General features: G+C 42.5%; 1 protein-coding gene across 22 annotated transcripts in view; it reads left to right on the top strand.

The window, feature by feature from the left end:
* The window catches only part of LOC147028760 (uncharacterized), a 377,598-nt gene that overhangs the window by 60,164 nt on the left and 296,033 nt on the right, over positions 1-21,401 (top strand). For 19 of the 22 annotated variants that reach the window (XM_085879466.1, XM_085879463.1, XM_085879462.1 and 16 more), the window contains exon 4: positions 13,714-14,779. The exons of 2 other annotated variants lie outside the window; for them this stretch is intronic. In XM_085879466.1, coding sequence (XP_085735592.1) covers positions 13,714-14,779 — 1,066 coding nt within the window. Of the gene's footprint in view, positions 1-13,582; positions 13,601-13,713; positions 14,780-21,401 lie in introns of those variants that run through there. One more of the 22 variants, XM_085879477.1, reaches the window with a different exon arrangement.

Genomic DNA, 21,401 nt, shown 5'->3' with positions numbered 1-21,401 from the left:
TATATATATATATATTGTTACGGATCTGGAAATCATATGCATTCAAACATACAGATGTCCCAAGAGTCAGTTATTCCGTTAAGTACATGTGAAACAGGTCCCTTCCTTTTGTCTAGTGGGAGAATCAAAGGTGTGCGTTGCTATGTCCTTTTAGGTAGGTTTTTACATCTAGCAACCATCTAATGATCATCCAACAGACCATCCAACAAACAAACCAACAACCAACCACGGTACCTTTCAGCACTTGCAACCCTCGCCTCGCTGGCATATGAGGCAAAAAATATGAGGCAAAAACGTCCTCACAGCATATGAGGCAAAAACGTCCAGTCCGCAGTTCCTATTCGGCTTCTCCAAGCGCTCCAATTCTTTCTTGTCGAGTCCACACGCGTGGAGTGGGCGGGCCTCACCGGTGCCTGGCCGAGGCCCCGCCCAGAAATGGGTGGACCAATGGGAGCCCTGTCCGATCAGGGCGGACGGTGACGTCTGTTTCACCGAGCCCCCACCCCTTCGGGGAGGTCCATAAAAAGACGACACCATCCTCAGTGCAAGAGGAGTTATGTGGAGACGAGTCTCAAGAGTGAGTTTTTTGAAGGAGTTAAGGTGGTTGGTGTGCGTCGTGTGGTTTGAGCTGGAGTCTGGGGCGTTCGAGTGGAGTTCTGCATTTGGCTGGGGTTTGTTGGAGTTTTCCTGGGTCCCTCCCGTCCGCTACCCTGATCTCCACCCTGGGACTCTGACTGCTCTGCTCGGGTTCCTCCACGAGCACGAGCCCCACGCGTGTGACTGTGGGCCGAGCCGCACGACTATTAGCAGTTGCCGCACTACGGAGCACCCCTCCCTTCAACGTGCAGGTACCAAAGCGAACTGCGACCCCCAGCTCGTCTCTCCCTCTCTGGCTGCGGGGGTCTTTTAATAAATCTGAGTGTGTGGGGCCCGTCTTGTAAGTAGAAACTGTAAAAGTGTTTTTGAACATTGTAAATTCACACCAGTATATTCCGTGATAAGTCTTGTTCTGTGTCTTCTTTATTGTAAATAAATTACCATTATTAGAAATGTTCCCAGTTCATTTCCGTCCTTTCTTTCATTGGTCTAGCATGGTTCAGATCTGAGTGTAGCTGGGTCTTTATACCCGATAATCCGTTCATGCTCGCCGGCACGGCTTTGGCAGTTCCGCTCGACTGCACCTGAACCGGTAGTTGTTGGTAGTTGGAACTCTTTCGCAGTCGGTAGAGTGACCCTGTTCGAGCAAGACGTGCCGAGGGTGTGGTTCCCTGGTAGACGACAACATGTGGTTAATTAGGTAAATTGGTTCTCGACAAAAAGACCCTACACTACGCAGTGGAGGTATTGGCGTTCCACGGTCGGTTCAGCGACCCGCCGCCTCACGGAATTATCCGGAGCGACGGCCTGCAATTCCGGAGAGTTCGGTGGGAATCGATGTAACTTTCCCCACCTGGTGGTCGTTTTCGCCACCGGACCTCCGGCCCTCAAATATATATATATATATATATATATATATATATATATATATATATATATATATATATATATATATATATATATATATATATATATATATATATATACTGTTATGGTTTTAGGAACCGTATGCATACAACAGACAGTTGTCCCGAGTTAGTTATGCCATTAGTATACGTGCAGATAGATTCCTTCCTTGTGTGTAGTGGGAAGACATGGGGGGGGGTCCGTTGCGAGGAGCTTTTAGTTAGGATTTTTTTTTGCATTTCTACATGTTTTAAGTGATTTCCAACCCCAAAAAAATGTTAGAGAAAAAAAACCAGAGATTTTGCAACTTTTTTTCAAAAAAATGTCGATTTTTTTTTTTTTTTTTTTTTTTTTTTGGCATTTCTACATGCGCATCAATCTAGTTTAGTTTATTCAATCGTGGTTCAGTCGAGTCTGATCCGTTTTGACCTACAATGAATTGGACATCAGGTTCACTTAAGTGAACCAGCACTATTAGCGGCGGAGGTTTTGCACTCTACCGAGTGCTCCCCCTCTAGTTTATTATTATTATTATTTTGCACGATTGATGTCACAATTCTTCTTCTTCTTCGTTTGGTATGACGTCACAATTGATGCTGGGGACAATTGACGCTGGGAAAAATGTGCCTTTTCAAGGTTTGATATTGTTCTTCATCTGTTTCAGCTGTTTCCCAAGGTTTGAAAGCTGTTTTTTCCCAAGGTTTGAATTAATTGTTCAAATTATTAATTAATCCCAAGGTTTGGGGGGGGGGCGAGAGCGAAGGGACGAGAGAGAGGGGGCGTCACAATTTGAGAGAGGGGGGCGGGAGAGGGGGTGAGAGTGGAGGCGAGAGAGAGGAGCGAGAGAGAGAGGGGCGAGAGAGGAGGGAGGAGAGAGGAGGGGCGAGACTAGGGGGGAGAGAGCGGATGAGAGAAGGGGGGGGGCGTCACAATTCTTCTTCTTCTTCGTTTGATATGACGTCACAATTGACGCTGGGGACCTCAGTATGTTTCCCAGGTGTTTCCCAAGTTATGGCCATTTATGATACTGTTGGTCCGATCTCATTGAAATAATGCCCCAATCCAGTCGTCGTTTATGAGAGTGAAGGAACGAAGCTGCACCTACTGGCCCGCACTAGTTGAATAAAATCCAATATGGCCACCAAATATCGATGTTTTGTGATCAAATTTATGACGGTCACTTCTTTGGCTAGTGCTTCATTGCAATCATATTAATACCCTACTGAAGATGCCCATCAAGGTCATCATTATAGTCATCAGTGAAATCTGGTAGCTGTGAGTTGGCACAACTTGTCCCATGGCATTCTCCATAAACAGCACTGCAATGCAGACTATACTTTCTGCATGTGCACCTCTTTATATTACAGGCTGTTTTACAGTTACAGCAGATGACATCCAGTAGTTTTGATGGGGCTGCAAGCTGGTCAGTTTGTATTGGCAAACATTGTCCATCCACCATGTGCCCATCCCCACTCTTCCGGCTTCATATTGATGCTTCTTCCTTTCCACTCCATCATCTGATAATATACACGGAGGCTGTGATACTTTGCAGCTGCTGAGGTTGGGGGTAGAGTTTGAGGTTCTACATGACATGTGCTCTTGGAAACCTTCTCACAAAATCGCCTGTATCGTAAAGTGTCCAGTCCTTGTTCTTTGGCACCACCATATAATGACACAAGGGCTTTTTCTCCTGCTGCAATAATGTCCTGTTTTGCCACATGACCTTCTTGGCTGAACACCTTAGCTTGCTGACGGAACAGGGCAACACTTGATCTTCCTTACTGCTAAACCGTTTCCCGATCGAAACAGGCGAGTTGTATCGCAGCCAAGGATTGCATGGATAAATAACACATGGTCACAAACATCAGGACCAAGAAATTCCTTGGACTGCTTTATGTACCATATCCTGGTCTTTTTTGCTGATTGCCTGGGCTCTGGGGCCAGGAACAAGTCATGTGCATCCAGTTCAGCATGATGCAGTAGGAGGATGAGCAAGTCCGTGTCATCCCCTATCAGGACAGTGTCTTTGATTCTAGCAGATACAACAGCTGTTTGGACAATGAGCACATCAGCATCATGCTTTGCATGATATATATTACACCCAACCCATTCCAGTTTGTCACTAAGATAAGAACAAGAGAAACCATGTTCATTAAGTGTGTCTATCAAGAATCAGGATGCAGAGTGATGGTGCATCTGCACCCCAAGGCCAAGTTGAAGTGGTGCTAATATGGCTCTTGGTTGTACTGCTTGCATGATAGCCTGCCCAATAGAAGCCAGTTTCACATCATAACTTTTTCCAGCAAACAAAGTCCTTAAAAGTACTTGCAATGTCTTTGGAATATAGTTCACAGCACATTCTGTACTGGCAAGATTGTCAATGGGTGGGTAGGCATCATTGGAAATATGCATAGATTTGACATCACTTGCAAGGAGTTTTGCAGCAGTTTTGATAATAGTTAGTTTCTCATCTTCAGCATTGTTACATTTTTTTTCTTTATGAAATGCATAGAGGATGGAGCTGACTGTCACGTAATGTGACCACACACTCATTTGAAGGGAGTACCGTCATTGCAACGCTTTCACCAAAGTGTTGCTGTATTTTTGCCTTCATATATTTAGCAGTATATGGCTCATGCTCTGTGTCTTTAAGATATTCAGTCATTTTCAGAACAAGTTCCTTTATTGTTGTTTGCTCATCTTCATTTTCTTCCAAAAACTGTACCACTTTCAGGAAGGCTTCTGTCCTCTCATTTGTTGCAGGTCTTCCAACTTTGAACCTTTTTGCTATGTCCCCAGTATCCACAGGTAGCTTACTGGGAATATTCTTCCCAGTCCTAAAATTACTACTGCACTGCTGATGGTATATTGCATCTGCTGCATGTAGATCATTCACTGATGCCAGTCCACCTGACACCACTTCAGACCACTTGTCATTCCTGGAATGGCAAATCTGAAGCACGGTGTCCTGAAAGTCTATTGTTCTGACTGGAAATACATCAGCCTCTCTCCGTTTCTTATCATATTTCGCAGGTTGTCCACAGCACATGCAGTGCTCTTGAAAACTGAATGTTTTTTTCACTGAACGCAGATCACATCGTGTCTCAATTGGTTGTTGATGAGAGGCTGTGTCACGAGCAATGTTTTCGGCTTTACAGTACCTGCGACGACATTCCACATGTACCTTTTCTCCTGGAACAGTTCTCAAGTCACTCCCACGTTGCTCACTTGCACGATTCACCCCATCACTGCCTTTTGTTTGCAGAACAACAGTTGGTCTTGTGTCAGATGTTGTTTCTTTACATATGCAACACCTCTCCATTATTGTTGATACATAACACAGCATTCAACTTTGGTTTATCTGAAAGAAAGAGGATATATTTACACAGAGAACTAGTGGAATATTAAATTAGTCAAAATTGCAAATAGATTTTTTTATTGTTATTATTATTTATTTCCAGCAAAGCAGTACATACAAGTTAAAGATTGGCCTGGCTCAAACTACATTTTAAAGTAATTTACTTTTGTACAATATGACCTTTATTTATATGAGAGCAAACATAACATTAAACAAAAATTAGCAATGAATGCCAACATATTTGATTCTATTTAAACACCCATTAGAGATCTCCTTAAAACATTTTATAAACTTATAAATTGAAATAAATAACAAGTATACTGACTTAATTTATTAAACATGTTAAAACCACCCATTAGGAGCCCCTTGGTAAGCTGGTTAGTTTAGCATCTCATATGTATTACTTATTTCTGTAAGAAAATGGGTAATTTGTCGATTTGATGTAACCTATGTAATTAATTTAAGGAATGTAATAACAATATTCAAGTTTTTAACAAGTTACTCACCTTAATTTGCCTTTCTTGTGTGGAACATGATATCCATGTTGGAACGTCGCTCACCTGCATTTTTGTTTTCATTTATTTATATTTTCATTTACGGACACTTTCCAATGGTTCTGAGTTTTTGGGGGGTTTTCCTGGTGTATCAGCTTCGATGTTCGTTGGCATGCGAAATTTCAGCTTTCTTCATCACCCAGAAGGTACTGAACTTTAATATCAGTCAGTCAGTGAGTGATTAGAATGATATATATGGTTACGGTCTTGGGGCTCTAGTCTACTACGAGGGGGAAATTCCGGGTTTCTCTCAAACTCACCTGGACCTGAGGCCACCAGGAGCGAATAACTTCACCCCACGGTGGGTTACGATGCAACTGTGAACACCAATCAACTGACCATGAGTCTCAGTGTCCGTCCATCTAACAACCGTTTAACTGGGGGTGGTGGGGGGGGCTGACTGGGGAACGCACCCTCAGCAAATGTGCTACTTACCTTATCTAATGATCTTGAATGCGGCCGAGCTGTATTGCCATACCCTGCAAAACGAACTGTCAGCAATCTCAACCTCTCAAGATATGTATGTGCAGACAGAATGGTGTGTGTGTTGATGTGTTGCGAGTGTATTTGGAAAGGGAAACTGAAAAAGGTGCAGAAAAAAGTGGAGAAAAGATGTGTGAGGGATAGCCTAAGTGTTAAATCCTACCAAATGTGTTTGGAGTGTATATTGGTTTCACTCCTATTAATGGGCTTGGCTCTGTCTGCCCCCTCGCAGCCTCGGCTCCTCGCTCATGATGACAGTTTGTGATGTAAAAACCAAAAGGGTGAAAGTGCCAAGAACCAGCAGTGCGACTTCCGCAGAGCGAGCGATATAGTGGTCCAATGAGAGGATAGAGTGAGTGTGTCCGACTCGGAAGAAAGAGAGGATGCCCAGCGCCCATCGAAAGAGAGCAGAGCAAACAATGCCGTGCCTTAAGGAACAGGGTGTCCAGGCACCCGTTGAAAGAGAGTAAACGCTCCGGGGTTCGCTCTTTTATAAGGCCGGCATGGAAGCTTCGAGAATGTTCGCGTCTTTGGGCGGGGCCTGCACGTGGATTGGTATTCCACCTCCCGAGCACCGCCCGTTCGAGTTTCTGCAGCGATTCCTCTCAGTCGGGGCTTCCGGCTGCCGAAAGAGTCGGACTTCACTTGCCACCGCTTAAGGCGAGCGAGCATTCAGCTGGTTCGGGGCGTGCAAGAACATTTATGGGGGAAACGAACGGAGCTGATGCCTCTCGGGTCAATGCTGACCAAACATCGCCTGGGTGCGTGATAGCCATCACAAAGGCTTACTATGGGGTTAAAGGTTCAGTGTTGCGGGATGATGGATCTCCTTTAGAGAGGGGGAGCTTGAGGTTATGTAACTACTTAATGACTTGATTTCCTGACGTGTATAGAAAGAGATTGTGTCAAACTACAGTCTGTATTAAATAAAAGTTTATGTACTTACATGTGGTGTGAGAAAAGAGAGAGAGAGAGAGAAAAATCAACGATAAAGGCAATGTGATGAAGGGATCGGCACGCCCATATTAAATGGCGGCCAACCCCTTGCCTACAACCTTCCATGTGCAAAAGAAAAATAGGGGGTGAATCCTAATACAGTGGAAAATCGATATAACGCTCACCGGTGGGGTCCAAAACGACTAGGGCGTTATAAATGATACAGCGCTATACTGATGCAGTGAAAAATATTTTATATTACATACAAACCAGAGCCAAGACACGTGGACATGTACGTCCACCATCTTGGATTGTTGGGGTTGATGACGAAGCGGTCAAGTTATTTTCTTTTCTTTTTTTTTAAACAAGAAATAAACACAGGAATTGAATGCATATAGAATATATTTTATTTTTTTATGTACAACCGAACATTACTTACAAAATAAAAAATACAAAATGTACATTATCACATAAATCGGTAAAATTTTTTTCGCTTCCTTAATCACAAAACGGTTACGGAATTTATATCTTGAAGAATGCGGAATTTATTTCTTGAAGAAATCGGTGATCTTGGTTGGTTTCATGGATGCTCTTGAGAGTCTTCGGGTGTCATCCAGAAGGATTTTAACCTGGTGTATCTTCAAACAAAGATTGGGGCATTCCTGCTCATCCAAGGACTCCAACCAACGAAGACCATAAAGGAAAGACTTCAGCTTTGGAGTGGAGAGGCTGGGGGACAGGGTCAACTGGTGCCTCTTCTTCTTCCGACTCCTCTAAGGGTTCCTCTTCCTCTCCAGTTGACAGCTGTTCTTCTCTGAGCAGTTCTTCACCCAGGTCTCTTTCTTCTTGATCAACCCAGGCCTGGAGAGCATCAAGAGCTGATGTGCCAGGGGTGAGGTTGAGGGCCGTGATGGCAGACCTGCCCACCTCCTCCTTGGAGAACCCATTGAAGTCTTCTTCATTATCAGACTTGGGAGGACCTAGGTCTTTCCTCCAGCAGTTAATGATGGTGTCCTTGGTGACCTTCTCCCAGGCTGGCCCTGCAAACTCCATCGTCTTCTTAACGTCCATGGCCTTGAGGAAGACGGTCATCTCTTTCTGCTCCCTGGCCCTAGCTTCGCATAATTGATCTTTGTAGAATAGCTTGAAACAGTTGATGACCCCCTGCTCCAAAGGCTGGATCTTGCTGGTGGTGTTCTTGGGCATAAAGGAAGCGAAGATCTTCCCATCCTTGGACTTTTAGATGTCTCCTGATGGATGAGATGGGGCGTTGTCAATGAGGAGGATAGCTTTCTCTTCTTGCCCAAGCTTTCTCAGGTGCTTCCGCAAAGCAGGGCAGAACCTCTGGAAGAACCAGTCCTTGAAACAGGCTCCTGTCATCCAAGCCTTCCTGGTGTTGGTGTAAATGCAGGGAAGGAGGGATCTGTTGACATGGTGTGGACACCTGGGGTTTCGTGACTTCCCTATGACCAACGGGGTCATCTTTAGAGACCCTGACCTGTTGGCACAGAGAAGGAGGCTGACTTTGTCCTTTGGCTTCTTGTGTCCAGTCTTTCTTGATGGGTTGTCATCCAGGTCCATAGTTCTGTCTGGAGGGGTCTTGTAGTACAGACCAGTTTCATCTGCATTGAAAACCTGGTCTTCTGTGAAGCTGTTGTCTTCGATAAGTTAATTGAAGACAGAGAGGTAGTTCTTGGCAGATTCAAGGTCTGCAGACTTGGCCTCTCCATGTTGTTGGTTCATGTGGACCCCATATCGATCCTGCCAGCGTTGCAGCCACCCCCTGGTTAAGCTGTAGTCAGCATCTTCACCTCTCTCTTCCTTGTGAAGATCTGTGTTGATCTTCTTGGCCTGATGAAGGAGGCTGGTGCCTGAGATGGGTATGTCAAGCTCTCTAGACTTGCAGAACCAATTGAATAGTTCCTGGTCTAACTCCTGATCCCTCCCAAGCTTGACCCTCTTCCTCTTCATCCCTTCATTGGAGTTGACAGTGATGATGAAGCTCTTGATGTTCTCTTCATCCTTCAACCATCCTCTTAGAGTTGAACCGGCGATGCCTGTATCCATGCTGATTGTCGCTCGAGTTTCACCATTCCGTATCTGTTTAATCATGTGTAGCTTCTCCTCTATGGAATAACACTTCCGCTTCGGCATGGCGGCGCTGAACTGAACAGAGCAAACAAAACTAACAAATTTGAAGATTTCTCGGGCTGGTAGGTGATGAAGATGTCGAAGAGCTGGTACAGGAGATGTAACGGGAGCTTACATTTAAGTTGTTGACGACTCTTCCGAAAGGATGTGGGCGGTAGAGCACGCGAACATTAGTTAATCTTGTGCAGTACTGTACTTACGTTGTGTACTGTGTTGTATGGTGTTAGAAGGGAACTTGAACGTGAGTTACAGGAGATACGGATGCTATGATAATTTGAATTGAATTGATTTTGTTCATCTCAGCTTCGCCATTTATACGGGAAAGGTGCGAGAAGATGACAGCTCGTGAGTATTTTCACACCACATGTCAACTCAACACAGGGCGATGAGAGCTTGAATTTTTTTCGCCACTTAGTGCTATTTTGGACTAACTTTGTCTCTATTTTATCACTTTTTTGCCTTTAAACATGAAATAGTAATATTTTTTGGGGTCCAAGGTGTACGAGCGTTATATCAGTCCAAGCGCTATAACGCTTAGCGTTATATCGATTTTTCACTGTATACTCATTTAAATGCAGTTTGGATCCCACTGACCCATCCAAAGGTAAGGGTCTATTATAAACATTTATTAAGGAAATACTGTAACTACGCTGAAGGACATACGAAGTGTGTTCAAAAAGTATCCAACCTTAATTTTTCGTGCGTAAACAAATGAAGCTAGGGAGGCGTGGTTTGGTGCACGTATGTAGGCGATCCTAATCCATATGCGTGAATATTTTCCCACCTGCAGAAGCTGTCAGTCGCCGACAGACCGCCGATGAGTGAGGAAGTGTAAGTGAGCGCCGTCGGATTTTCGTTTTTGACAAAATGACGGATCACTGTGGTCTCATCGCCAGTGATCACTGTGTTGAAGAAGTTGGGATCGCTGCTCACAGTCTCCAGCATGTCCTGTGCGATCTCCAAACGGAGTCGCTTCTGCTTGATCGTGAGCAGCTTTGGCACGAACTTCGCTGAGATTCTCCTTAAGCCCCAATCCTCAGTCACAATGGAAGGAACAATCCAATGCTGACGCCCGCCTCGTCTGCAAGTTCTCTGATCGTGATTCGACGATCCTGCATCAGCAGGGTCCTCACTTGGTCAATGACTATCTCATTTCAGGATGTTGAGGGCCTACCAGAACGTGCTTCACTTTCCCACTGATGTGCGACCATCTTTGAAGCGGTTGTGCCACTCTTTTATCTGTGTGGTGCCCATTGCTTCGTTCCCGAAGGCCTGTTGAATCTTGCGGATCGTTTCCACTTGGGAATCGCCAAGCTTTACACAAAATTTGATGCAGTAGCGTTGTTCAAGTTTTTCCGTCATTTTGTCAAAAACGAAAATCCGATCTGTCGGCGACTGACAGCTTCTGCAGGCGGGAAAATATTCACGCATACGAATTAGGATTGTTTACATGCGTGCACCAAACCACGCCTCCCTAGCTTCATTTGTTTACGCACGAAAAATTAAGGTTGGATACTTTTTGAACACACCTCGTGTATATATGTATATATGTATATATATATATATATATATATATATATATATATATATATATATATATATATATATATATATATGTAATGGAAAAACGAGAAATGAAAGAGTGAAGGTGAGAGTGATTCTTGATTTTGGCAGTTTCACCAAAAGGGTTGGTGAACCTTGAACGCCCTGCAGAATTATAGAGGGGACAGGGCACAGACAAAGCTGGAAGTGGGGGGGGGGGGGGAGGGAGGAAAGGCAGGAGAGGAGATGGTAGAAGACGGAACGACCACTGACCTGCCTGCATTGAGAGACTCAAAGACTCAGCTTCATCGTGGGAGATACCAATGATCCTAAAAGCCTTGGTTTCCACAGTGTGAAATAGAGATAGGTGTGAGGCAGGAGCACCACCCCAGAGGGGAGAACAGTACTCCATCAGACTGTTGATGAAAGCTTTGTAAATGATTAGAAGGTCAGGTGTGCCAAGGAAGGACTGCATGACGTGGGATGCTCATTCGGTGACTGTCTTTGGAGGCCACCTTGGAGATGTGGCTTTCCTAGGAAAGATTGTCACATAGTAAGCCCCAAAAGCTTGTTTGGAAGGGCTTCTTCTTGGGGATTGTTGACAAATTAGATTGGGGGGTGGGGGGGGGCTTTCCAGACGGTCTTTTAAGAGAGACATAGTGAGAGTGTGAGATTTGTCAGGATTGAAAGACATGTACCAAGTGTTTGACCAGCTTCTGATTTTATCCAGGTCTGCAGAGAGTGAAGAGGCGGCTGCCTAGGTATGGCATGGTATGTCAGAGGGATGACATGGTATGGCAGAAGGATGACATGGTACGGCAGAGGGTGGAGCCATTAGCAAAGAAATAGATAGGATTTTCCAGTGAATCTGAGAGATCATTGATGAAAACCAGAAAAAGCACAGGGCCTACAACACTGCCTTGAGGAACTCCAGCCTGGATAGAAAGAGGAGATGAGAGAGTCATTAAGAGTCACTCGTTGACTGCGACAGGAGAGGGAGTCTGCAAGCCATGAGTGGAGATTGCCTTGGATACCGTAAGAGGAGAACTTGGTGAGCAGTGCAAGATCCCAGACCATATTTAAATCTCATGATATGTCTACGGAAATGGCTCTGATCTTATATTTGATATTTAGAACCTTCATCTATTGTTGGGAAAGCAAAAGCAGCATGCCCAGGGTAGAGAGACCTGGGCTATATACAAATTGATGGTCGGAAATCAAGCCATTGGAGAAGAGGAAGGATTTGATGTCAGAAGCAGATGGATACCCTGACCTTACTGATGATTGGGAGCAGGCTGATTGGTCTGTAGTTGCAGTGATCATTTTTTGCACCTTTTTAAAGCAGAGTGGTAATGTTTGCTGATTTCCAAGAAGATGGCAGATGACCTTGAGCAAATGAGAGGGTGAATGGAACAAAGAGAGGGTGAGCAAGAGTAGCAGAGCAGGTTTTTAGGCTGATGCTGTCTGGACCGTTTTCAGAATCTGAGTTGAGATTTGACAGCAAGCTGTCTGCCTTGTCAGGAGAAAAGGATGCATAGTCAGGAGCAGCTGGGTGTGACTGGGAAAGGTGTGTATAGAAAGCGATGGGTTTTGGACAAGATTTAGAAGCAAACACAGAGTTTAGGGATTCAGCATTTTCTTGTGCAGTATCAGCTGTGCAGCCATTTGAGGTAATGGAGGGGTTGAAGGCTTAACATATACCAGAAACAAACTTAACCACACTCTACCAGGATTTGGATGAGGGAGACAGGTTTGAGAGTTCAGACTTGAGATGAGAAAGATGTTATATTCTGGCTCTCCTGAGGGTAGACGCATGCACTTGTTCTGAGCTTTGTGGAAGGAACTGAGATTACCTTCAGTCGGATTTGCCTTCCATGAGGTGAAGGCAAGTTTTTTTCCGGGCAACAACCTCGCCACAAGCTTCAGTGTACCATGGACAGGAGGATTGATAGGATAACAGAACACATGATGGGATGAATCTGCATGAGAGAGGAAATTTCTTTGAAAAAAATTCCCAGGATGAGTTGATGTCAGTGAGAGTCGAAATGGGAGACCAGTCTAGAAGTTTGGTTGCTTGAAGACCCTGCCAGTCGGCCTGAGTGAAATGCCAATCTCGTTGGCACTGAGGTGGTTCTCTAATAATGGTGAAAGAGATGTCGACTTTAACAAGCATATGGTGAGATGAACCGATTGGAGTGGAGGAAGAACAGCAGATATTTTTTGGGAAATTCTTCAAGATCAAATACAGACGAAATGGAGTACCATTGGCTGAGATCCAGGTCTGGAAGTTGACAGATTCAGTCAGTCTCAATGAGTTGCAGAAGGATTGGATTGGAGGGCAGGGTTAATTGTGCCAATTACGGAAGGGCAAAGGCAATGTACAAGATCCAGGGAAGTACAAGGGCGTTGCACTCCTCAGTCACATCATGAAGGTGCTGGAGAGGATTATAGACGAGATGATCAGGAAGCATGTGGAGATGGAGATCGGAGAAGAGCAGCAGGGGATTAGAAAGGGTAGGGGAATGATGGATGGGAGGTTCTATTTCCAGTGGCAAGTTCTGGACTGTTCTATTTGACCCATCAGCTTCGTATAGTTACCATCGTGCCCGCTATTCAATGTTCACCGACAAAGCTAATATAAATCGTGTTCAGAAAGCACACAAAGTTTGAAAAGACCCTTTCCATGTCCTTTTTCTCCAGACTGTGTAGGATAAGGTGTTCGGTGAGTTCTTGTTTATTAATGCGAACATGTATTTTTGCATGTCAAATCCTGATGTAATCAAAAATAGTTAAATAATTTCTCCATCCAGTACTATTTGATGTATCTGGCTGGAGTGGTCACCAAAACTCCTGTTAGCCTGATCATAATTTGCCTTGATGGGTATGTAAGTATGTTTTGTCCAATGTTGAGTGTTGTGTATCTTTTAATGTCACATCACAAATACTGTAAATGAAGTATTTATTGTTTATTCCTGTTTTAGGTCATGTTTATTAATTTCAATTGTGGTTTATCTTGGTGAAAGAAAATGGTATGAAAGAAACCAGAAAAATTTGAAAGTTGCTGAGCATTGATGTGAGTGATAACATAATTGATTGAAGATGTTGTTTAATAATCTTTGTAAAATATTTCCACAATTTTAATTGTTCTTGAAAATTGCTGATCATCCACACCTATTGTATTTCCAGTGGCAAGAGAGTAACAGAAATTTCCCAATTTGACAATTCCGTCAAAGTGATTGCTCAAGAGCAGTCTGATCATCACACTGCTTTGTCCAGTGACTTTGAAGATGCACCCTCAATGAATGATGCATTTACCAAAATGGACCTCAGCAAAGGGAAGCCATTTGTGCTTTTGCAGCACTGCCCATTCCTCGAAGGTTTGGTTTCTTCCATGAGCCTTCCCGAATGTACAGCCGATATGGATTCCGACGGTGGTAAAATTATTTCAGTTCATGCCGTTGGCTCGAAAGTGAGAAATGGAAAGGCAACACCCACTTGCAACAAGACGAACATCAAAGGTGTAGCAATGGATAACAAGCATCAAGAGAAGCTGCCTTCTGAATCTAGTAACTTATCAAAACTCGTAGAACAACAGCCCTTTGTAAGCCTGGAGTTGTGCTCAGTTACTTGCCCCACGGTAAAAGTGAGTGAACTTCCTACTACGATGCTTACTTCGGCCCGGACGTCATATACTGCGGTAGACTGCAGTAATGACCATTCTCACTTTGCACCTTCTTATGTTGAGGATTCTGGAGTTGGGTTCACAAAGCCCCTTCAAAAATCTTGTACACCCGACGTCGAATCATGCCAGGAAATGATGACTTTACAAAGTCCACAATGTATACAAGCCAGTGAGTGGACACCACCCTGTGATATAGGACAGTCGCTTGTACATTCGCAGATCCCCGGTGCCATTGTGAGTGGCAGTGCCAGCGTGCTGCCGGCACTGCTTCTGGGCAATACAGTTTCTAGTGCTGGCGTGTGGACTCCCCCAACAATACAATACGAGAATCGGTTCACAGAATTAGTACTTTCTCCAGCACCAATTCCATCCGCTACATCAAGCACATGCACATCACGCTCTCCTTCGCCCTTGACCTCGCCCTCTGCTTCCCCCAGGATTAGCAAAGTGTCACCCGACTCAGGTATTAAAACGTCCATTTCACATGCCAAGATAACCTCACCTGTCACCAGCGAAGAAATGGAGATGGATTTAATTGACGGCGTTGCCTTCTTCTCCTTTCAAAGCAAGGTTGGTTTTTCTTATTTTGACAACATTGTTTCATGGTGTGTTTTGTCTGCTGAATGGAAAATGCCACAATGTTAAGCTAAGAATAGCTTGTATTTTAAAAAATTCCACAATCTAAGCTCTGATCGTAAAATGTTTTTAAGAGGCTACTGGCACTATCTTGAATGCCATTCATATTATGATCGAGCGTTGATGTATGAATACAAATGCAGTGTATTTTTTTATTGGTAATTGGTATTAATGAGATGTTTTGATCTTTTTATTTTATCTATTTTGCACCCCAACCGTTCCCCATAGTCATTTTTCATTTGATCGGCATGCAATACATGTGATGGCAAAATTAATTAATTTAGCAATCATGCCCATATTGCTTTCCAGTCTATTTGTTTACTTGGGCTTTTCAGCATATACAAGCTTTTGTTTTTTGAGGCTTGGGACTCTGCAAAAATATGTATTTATTTAAAATTCTTTGCTGCAGTGACATAACATTGTGGCTGACATGTGCAGCTTAGAAGGTGTATTGAGAGACTTGTGTACTGTCATGAAATATTTCACTTTTGATTTGACTTGGAGCATTGATATATATATATATATATATATATATATATATATATATATATATATATATATATATATATATATATATATATATATACATATATATGTGTATATGTATGTATATATGTATATATATATATATATATATATATATACATATATATATATATATATGTATATAATATATATATGTATATATATATATATATGTATATATACATATACATATATGTATATGTATATATATATATATATATATATATATATATATATATATATATATATATATATTTTTTCAATATACAAATTCTCGATTCATGGAAGAGCTGGAACATAGAATGGACCAGGATATAATAGAATGAGAGCAATGTGGAAAGTGATGGTGGGGTAACGAGATATCTGATAGAGCTTGTAACAACAACTACTAGATATCTGATATATCAATTAGATATCTGATATAAACCTGGGAAGGCTTACCCATGGCGATCGCCCACAACTTACCCTTGGCCCGTAAACCAATGATGACCATATATTTTTCAGACCACCAATATGACCTTGACCATTACCATTTAGTGACAGAGTGTGAATTAATAAAATGTGTCCCCACCTACAATATATCCATAAAATTCAACATCATGAAAATAGGAGGAGAATTATTCAAGTTGTGATCAGAAAGGTGTTTTTTGTTCATTTTGTCGTAATCCAAAAAAAAGTACATCAGGCACATGAATCGACTCGAAGGGCACTCGGTAGAGCGTATACCTTCGCCACATAATGCCTGATACACGAGAACATATCGGGCCCAATACATTTTTGAAATATCATGCTATACATTATTATATCGTTTTTGGCGCTATCTCTCAATGGTGAAGAATCACTTTAAAAATTTAATAATTCTCGTATCCAGATCCGGATTTAGATCTTCACCACAACTGAATTGATTAGTCGTTGTGACACACCCAACCTGTCCACTAAGTTCCATTCAAATCCATCCACAACTTTTTGAGATATCGTGCTATATATCATTTTTAGCCCTATCTCTCAATGGTGAAGAATCACTTAAATACTTCTAGTAGGCTGATTCGGATCTTAACCAAAATCAAATCAATTCTTCCTTGTCACACACCGAACCTGTCCACAAAGTTTCATCTGGATCCGTCCACAACTTTTTGAGATATCCTGTACACAGAGAAACAGACAGACAGAAAGGGGTGAAAACATAACCTCCTTCACCATCAGTGGCAGAGGTAAATATCAGGTGCCGAACATCGGTGCACGTACGCTATTATGTTGCAAGAACATCTTGGAAGGCCAAGCAGTCTTTGAGATTCCGCATTAGCAAAATTGAGCGTTGACAATAACTCGTTATTTTTTCAGACTGTCATTTGACCTTGACCTTTAACTTGGTGGGATATAATGTAAATTCAGTGTAAATGCGCCTTGCGCTAGGCTATCTAGAAAGGGCAATTTTGTTCTGATCAGACAAACCGTAGTTGAGTTATGGTGAAAAATGTTAAAATGTTTACAGTTATGACCTTAAATTATGTCAAAGTGAAAAAGTTATGCCAACGCTGTTTACTTTTTATTGCCATTATTGATGCAAAATTTCATTCTGAAAGGCCCAGCCGGGTCCGAGATTCAGCTCAGACATTGACAGAAAAAAAAAGAAGTGAGAAACACCTAAATGGTGGTTTAGTACTCCGAGGGGTGGTAAGACCTTGTCCTATAACCTGCAGGGGTGTGATGTAAATTAAGTTTAAATGTATCTTGCTCTCAGCTATTTAGGGATGGCAATTTCGTTCTGATTAGACAAACTTTCGTCAAGTTATGGTGAAAAATGTTAAAATGACTAATTTGGTCATGCCAAAATTAGGTCAAGGTCAAAATAGGACAACACCGCATACTTTCTATTCACATTATTGATGCAAAATTTCATTCCGAAAGTCCCAGCCAGCTTCTAGATAGATACAGCTCGGAAATTGATAGTTTGGAAATTTGGAGTGTTGAGGAAGAAGAAAAAGAAAAATAATATTTGAAATGGTGGTTTAGTACCCCTTGGGGTCGAAGAAACTGGTACCATTTAAATATTGATGCCAATTGTAGAAACACCCGCCGACAGCAATAAGCCTTCCCTGATGCTTTTGGGGAAGGCTTAATGAAGGTGGGGACAGAATGGGCATAGGCAAGCATTATCTTAAAGGAGGGGGAGGAGAACACAGGAAGTGAACAAGCTGGATTCAAAGTCAATGACTGCAAGAAGAGGAGGGGAAAAGCTGAGGATGAAACAGAAATAGAATGAAAAAGGGTATTTGGGGGTGGGAAGCTGTGTGCTTGGGGTGGGTTAATGAGGGTGGAAAAGATAATGGGTGTGGATGCAAGATGACATGAGGTGATGAACAGCCATCTTGACCCACTGGAGGGAAGTATGAGATTAAACAGACTGAGGTAGTTCATTTCACAGGTGAGAGAAAAGAGGAACAATGAGTGGAGGTAAGAAGTCGGTCTAGATTTTGTGAGTTTCAGAAGTGGGTTACTTGAAGACTGCATGTTCCTTGCAGGATCCTGGGTCAAGACGGCACAAGGAAAGGGCAGAAAGTGCAAGATCAGAAAGGGGGTGACAGAATACATAGGGCGCTGACTCGCCTTCATCGTGGGATTTTGTGTGTTCGAGTCTTGTAAAGTGGGATCGATCCATTTTGTGGTTTGTGTGAGGTTCCAGAAATAGGAGTTACAAAATTCTAGATATATGATGGCTCCTCTTGTGTTCAGGATGGCAAAAATGCAATGTGGTGGTGGTGGTGATTCATATGTAGCCTGTGGCTGCTGATTGCATCATTTTCTGGAAGCGCAGCTGTGCCGTTGATGCACAACCCGTTACCAGTAAGCTGTTACTCATTTTGCCAACCTCGGAAGGATGACAGGCTATGTCAACCTACCTAGTGTTATTTCAATAGCACGACAAGGGCTCAAACTCAGAACCTAATCTCGAAAGCCAGTCATGTTAACCGTTAAGCCAACACCACCAGGCTTTCAATGTCGTGTTAACATACTGTCACGTTACAACATGATGTTTAATGAAATGTTGTGCTTTATTAACTTGGGTATGCGGGGTTCTCATTAAGTATTTGAGTATAAAGTCAATTATAATAGCTGGGAGACTAACTTTCATTGACGATTACAGTCTACAGTGGAATGAAAAAGCATTTACCCCCTCCAAAGTGTTCACATTTTGATGGCAACCAAACTTATTTCATGATGCTTTAAAGTCTATGTATAACTTAATATATAGTCTTCACAAACTATTCCAAAGTGAAAAACTGTAAAACAATGCAGATAAAATGTGAATAAATTAGATTAATAGAGAAAAATCAGATGATTCTCAGTTGCATAAGTATCCAAACCCTTTGCATAATTAACCCAAAACCACTTCAGGAGAAAATTATTTGTTTGAAAGATTACAAAATAAGTGTAATAGGTTTCACCTGTATGAGATCAGTGGTTTAACTGAACCAGAGTGGTATCAAAGCCACCTAATGCTCGCCTGATTATACATTTATCGTTTTTCGTTTTTAAAAGACTAGTCTAATTATATTTTTTATAAAGCATTGCAGTGAAGTCTGATCCAAATAATCTTAAAGCAATATATGTATTTGTATATTGTAATCAGTTAAAAAATAGTGTGGTAGATAAAAACATAAGAAAGGAAATAACTTGCACCAAAAACTTTAACATTTTCACGCTCACGCCGGGGGTATCGCTATAGCTCTCTGTTCTTTGAACAGGCGAGCTAAAAAAATAAGCTCCTCACTTATCTGAGGAGGTTTAAGATGTAACTCATTTGGTCAATCAACAAGGCAAACATGAAGACCAAGGAGCTTTCCAAAGAAGTCAGACATAAAGTGGTGAAGGAGCACCGTTCAGGAGAGGATTATAAGAATATTTCAGTCATTCATTATCCCTTTGAGTCCGGTGAAATCCATCATGAAGAAGTGGAAGATGTATCATACCACCAAGACTCCAGATCAGGTCGCCCATCCAAACTCAGCATCCGGGCAAGCAGGAAACTGGTTCGGAATGTCACTGTAAATCGAGAATGACTGAAATATCTACAGGGCTCTTTGTCTGAGATGGGGGTCAGTGCTCATCAATCGACAATATCCTATTCCCTTCCCTTCCATGGACAGGTGGCAAGAACGAAGCCATTACTGAAAAGAGATGCATCTAAAAACTCATATGGAGTTTGAAAAAAAAAAGCATCTTGATGACACTGCAGGCATCTGGAGAAAGGTTTTGTGATCAGACGAGACAAAAATTGAACTTTTTGGTCTAAATTCAAAGCATTAAGGCCCAGTCACACTTTGACGTTTTAGCCAGCTTATGCCGATTTTTGGAAAATTTGTCTAAAACGCTGGTACACGTTGAATACGTTATGGGTAAGTTTTGATAACATTGAGAGCACGCTGAAAACCACTGCCATACGTCGTTGTACGCTGGCTTTAAATGTTTTACTTTTCGGTTGTCCTCAAATTTTCCATGCTTGAAATTTTAAGACTTATGCCAGCGTATGACTCACACGTTCCGCATAACGCTGGCCATAAGTTGTAGGCACGTCACGCGATCGTTGATACATGTCGACACATGTTACTTGTAAGTTACTCATAAGTCGAAACATGTCGAGGTAATGTTTAGCGTACCAGAAACATATTTCTAACCTATGAGTAACGTGTTGTAGGCACGATACGCGATCGGTGACACACATCGACACACGTTACTTGTAAGGTGCTCATAAGTCGAAACACATCAAGGTAATGGTTAGCGTCAGTGTTCCAGACTTCCTGGTTTTATTTATTTATTTTTTTTCTTCCTTCCTTCGGTATGATGGTGATTTTGACACTTCGATTTCTAGTGCGGTTATAATATAATATAATTAATAGGCTGCCGCTCAACAATTTAAATCATAACCGCACTGGACACTGAACACCGTCATACCGAAGAAAAAAAAAAAACGGGAGTCTGGAACACTGACGCTAACCATTACCTTGACGTGTTTCGACTTATGAGTACCTTTCAAGTAACGTGTGTCGTGTGTCAACGATCGCATATCGTGCGTACAACTTATTCCCATCGCATGCGGAGCGTGTGTCATACGGCAAGTGCGTCGTACAATTTTCAACATGTTTAAAATTACAAGACGTACTCCATTTAATACGACGTATGATAGCGTACTTTAGCGTTCTAGTCACGCATACCAAACTTACCCATACCGTATTCGACGTGCGCCAGCGTTTTAGACGCATTTTTCAGAGGTCGGCATACGCTGGCAAGATCGCCAAGGTGTGACTGCGATGTTGACACTTCCATTTCTGCGGCGGTTATGATTTGAATCGTTGTGCGGCAGCCTTTTCATAACCTACGCCACGTCATCGTCGGCGATACGTGCAGCGCGCTATGCCTAAGTTAGACTATCGTTGGGTATAGGTTGTGAAGGCCGACAACAGGTTCAGCATTCGTTGGTATAAGTTATCTATAACACAACGAAACGTTCTGTGTCCGTTTCTAATACATTATGCAAAAGACCAAGTCGTTATGAATACGTCCGAATCTTTAAAAAAAAACATCAAAAGTTCAACGTAAGCCAGCGGTTCACATACATTTTAATACGTTGCCATTGCTGGCTAAAACGTCAAGGTGTGACTGGGCCTTTACGTCTGGCACAAGCCTAACACTGCACATCACCCAGTTAAAACCATTCCTACTGTCAAGCACGGTGGTGGCAGCATCACGTTGTGGGGCTGCTTTTCATTAGCATGGACTGGCAAGCTTGTCAGGATAGAAGGGACAATGGACAGTGCAAAGTACAGGGGAATTCTTGACGAAAATCTGCATCAGTCAGTCATGAATCTGAAACTGGGTAGGAGAGTCTTATACACAATCACCCATCAATACTCAAACTACCTAAAAGTCTTATCAACATTCCCAGACCTCTCAATCTCCATAACTTCCAGGTACCTATCTAATTCTAATTTAAACTTATCTACTTTTTCTACTGCCACTACCTTTCCAGGGA

The sequence above is a fragment of the Eptatretus burgeri genome, chromosome 4 (genome assembly GCF_056783735.1).
Source record: "Eptatretus burgeri isolate ZD-2024b chromosome 4, Ebu_testis_v1, whole genome shotgun sequence".
In the NCBI taxonomy this organism is placed as follows: Eukaryota; Metazoa; Chordata; class Myxini; order Myxiniformes; family Myxinidae; genus Eptatretus; species Eptatretus burgeri.
Note: the sequence above shows the minus strand (reverse complement) of the source record. Positions and strands in the feature narration are given on the sequence as shown.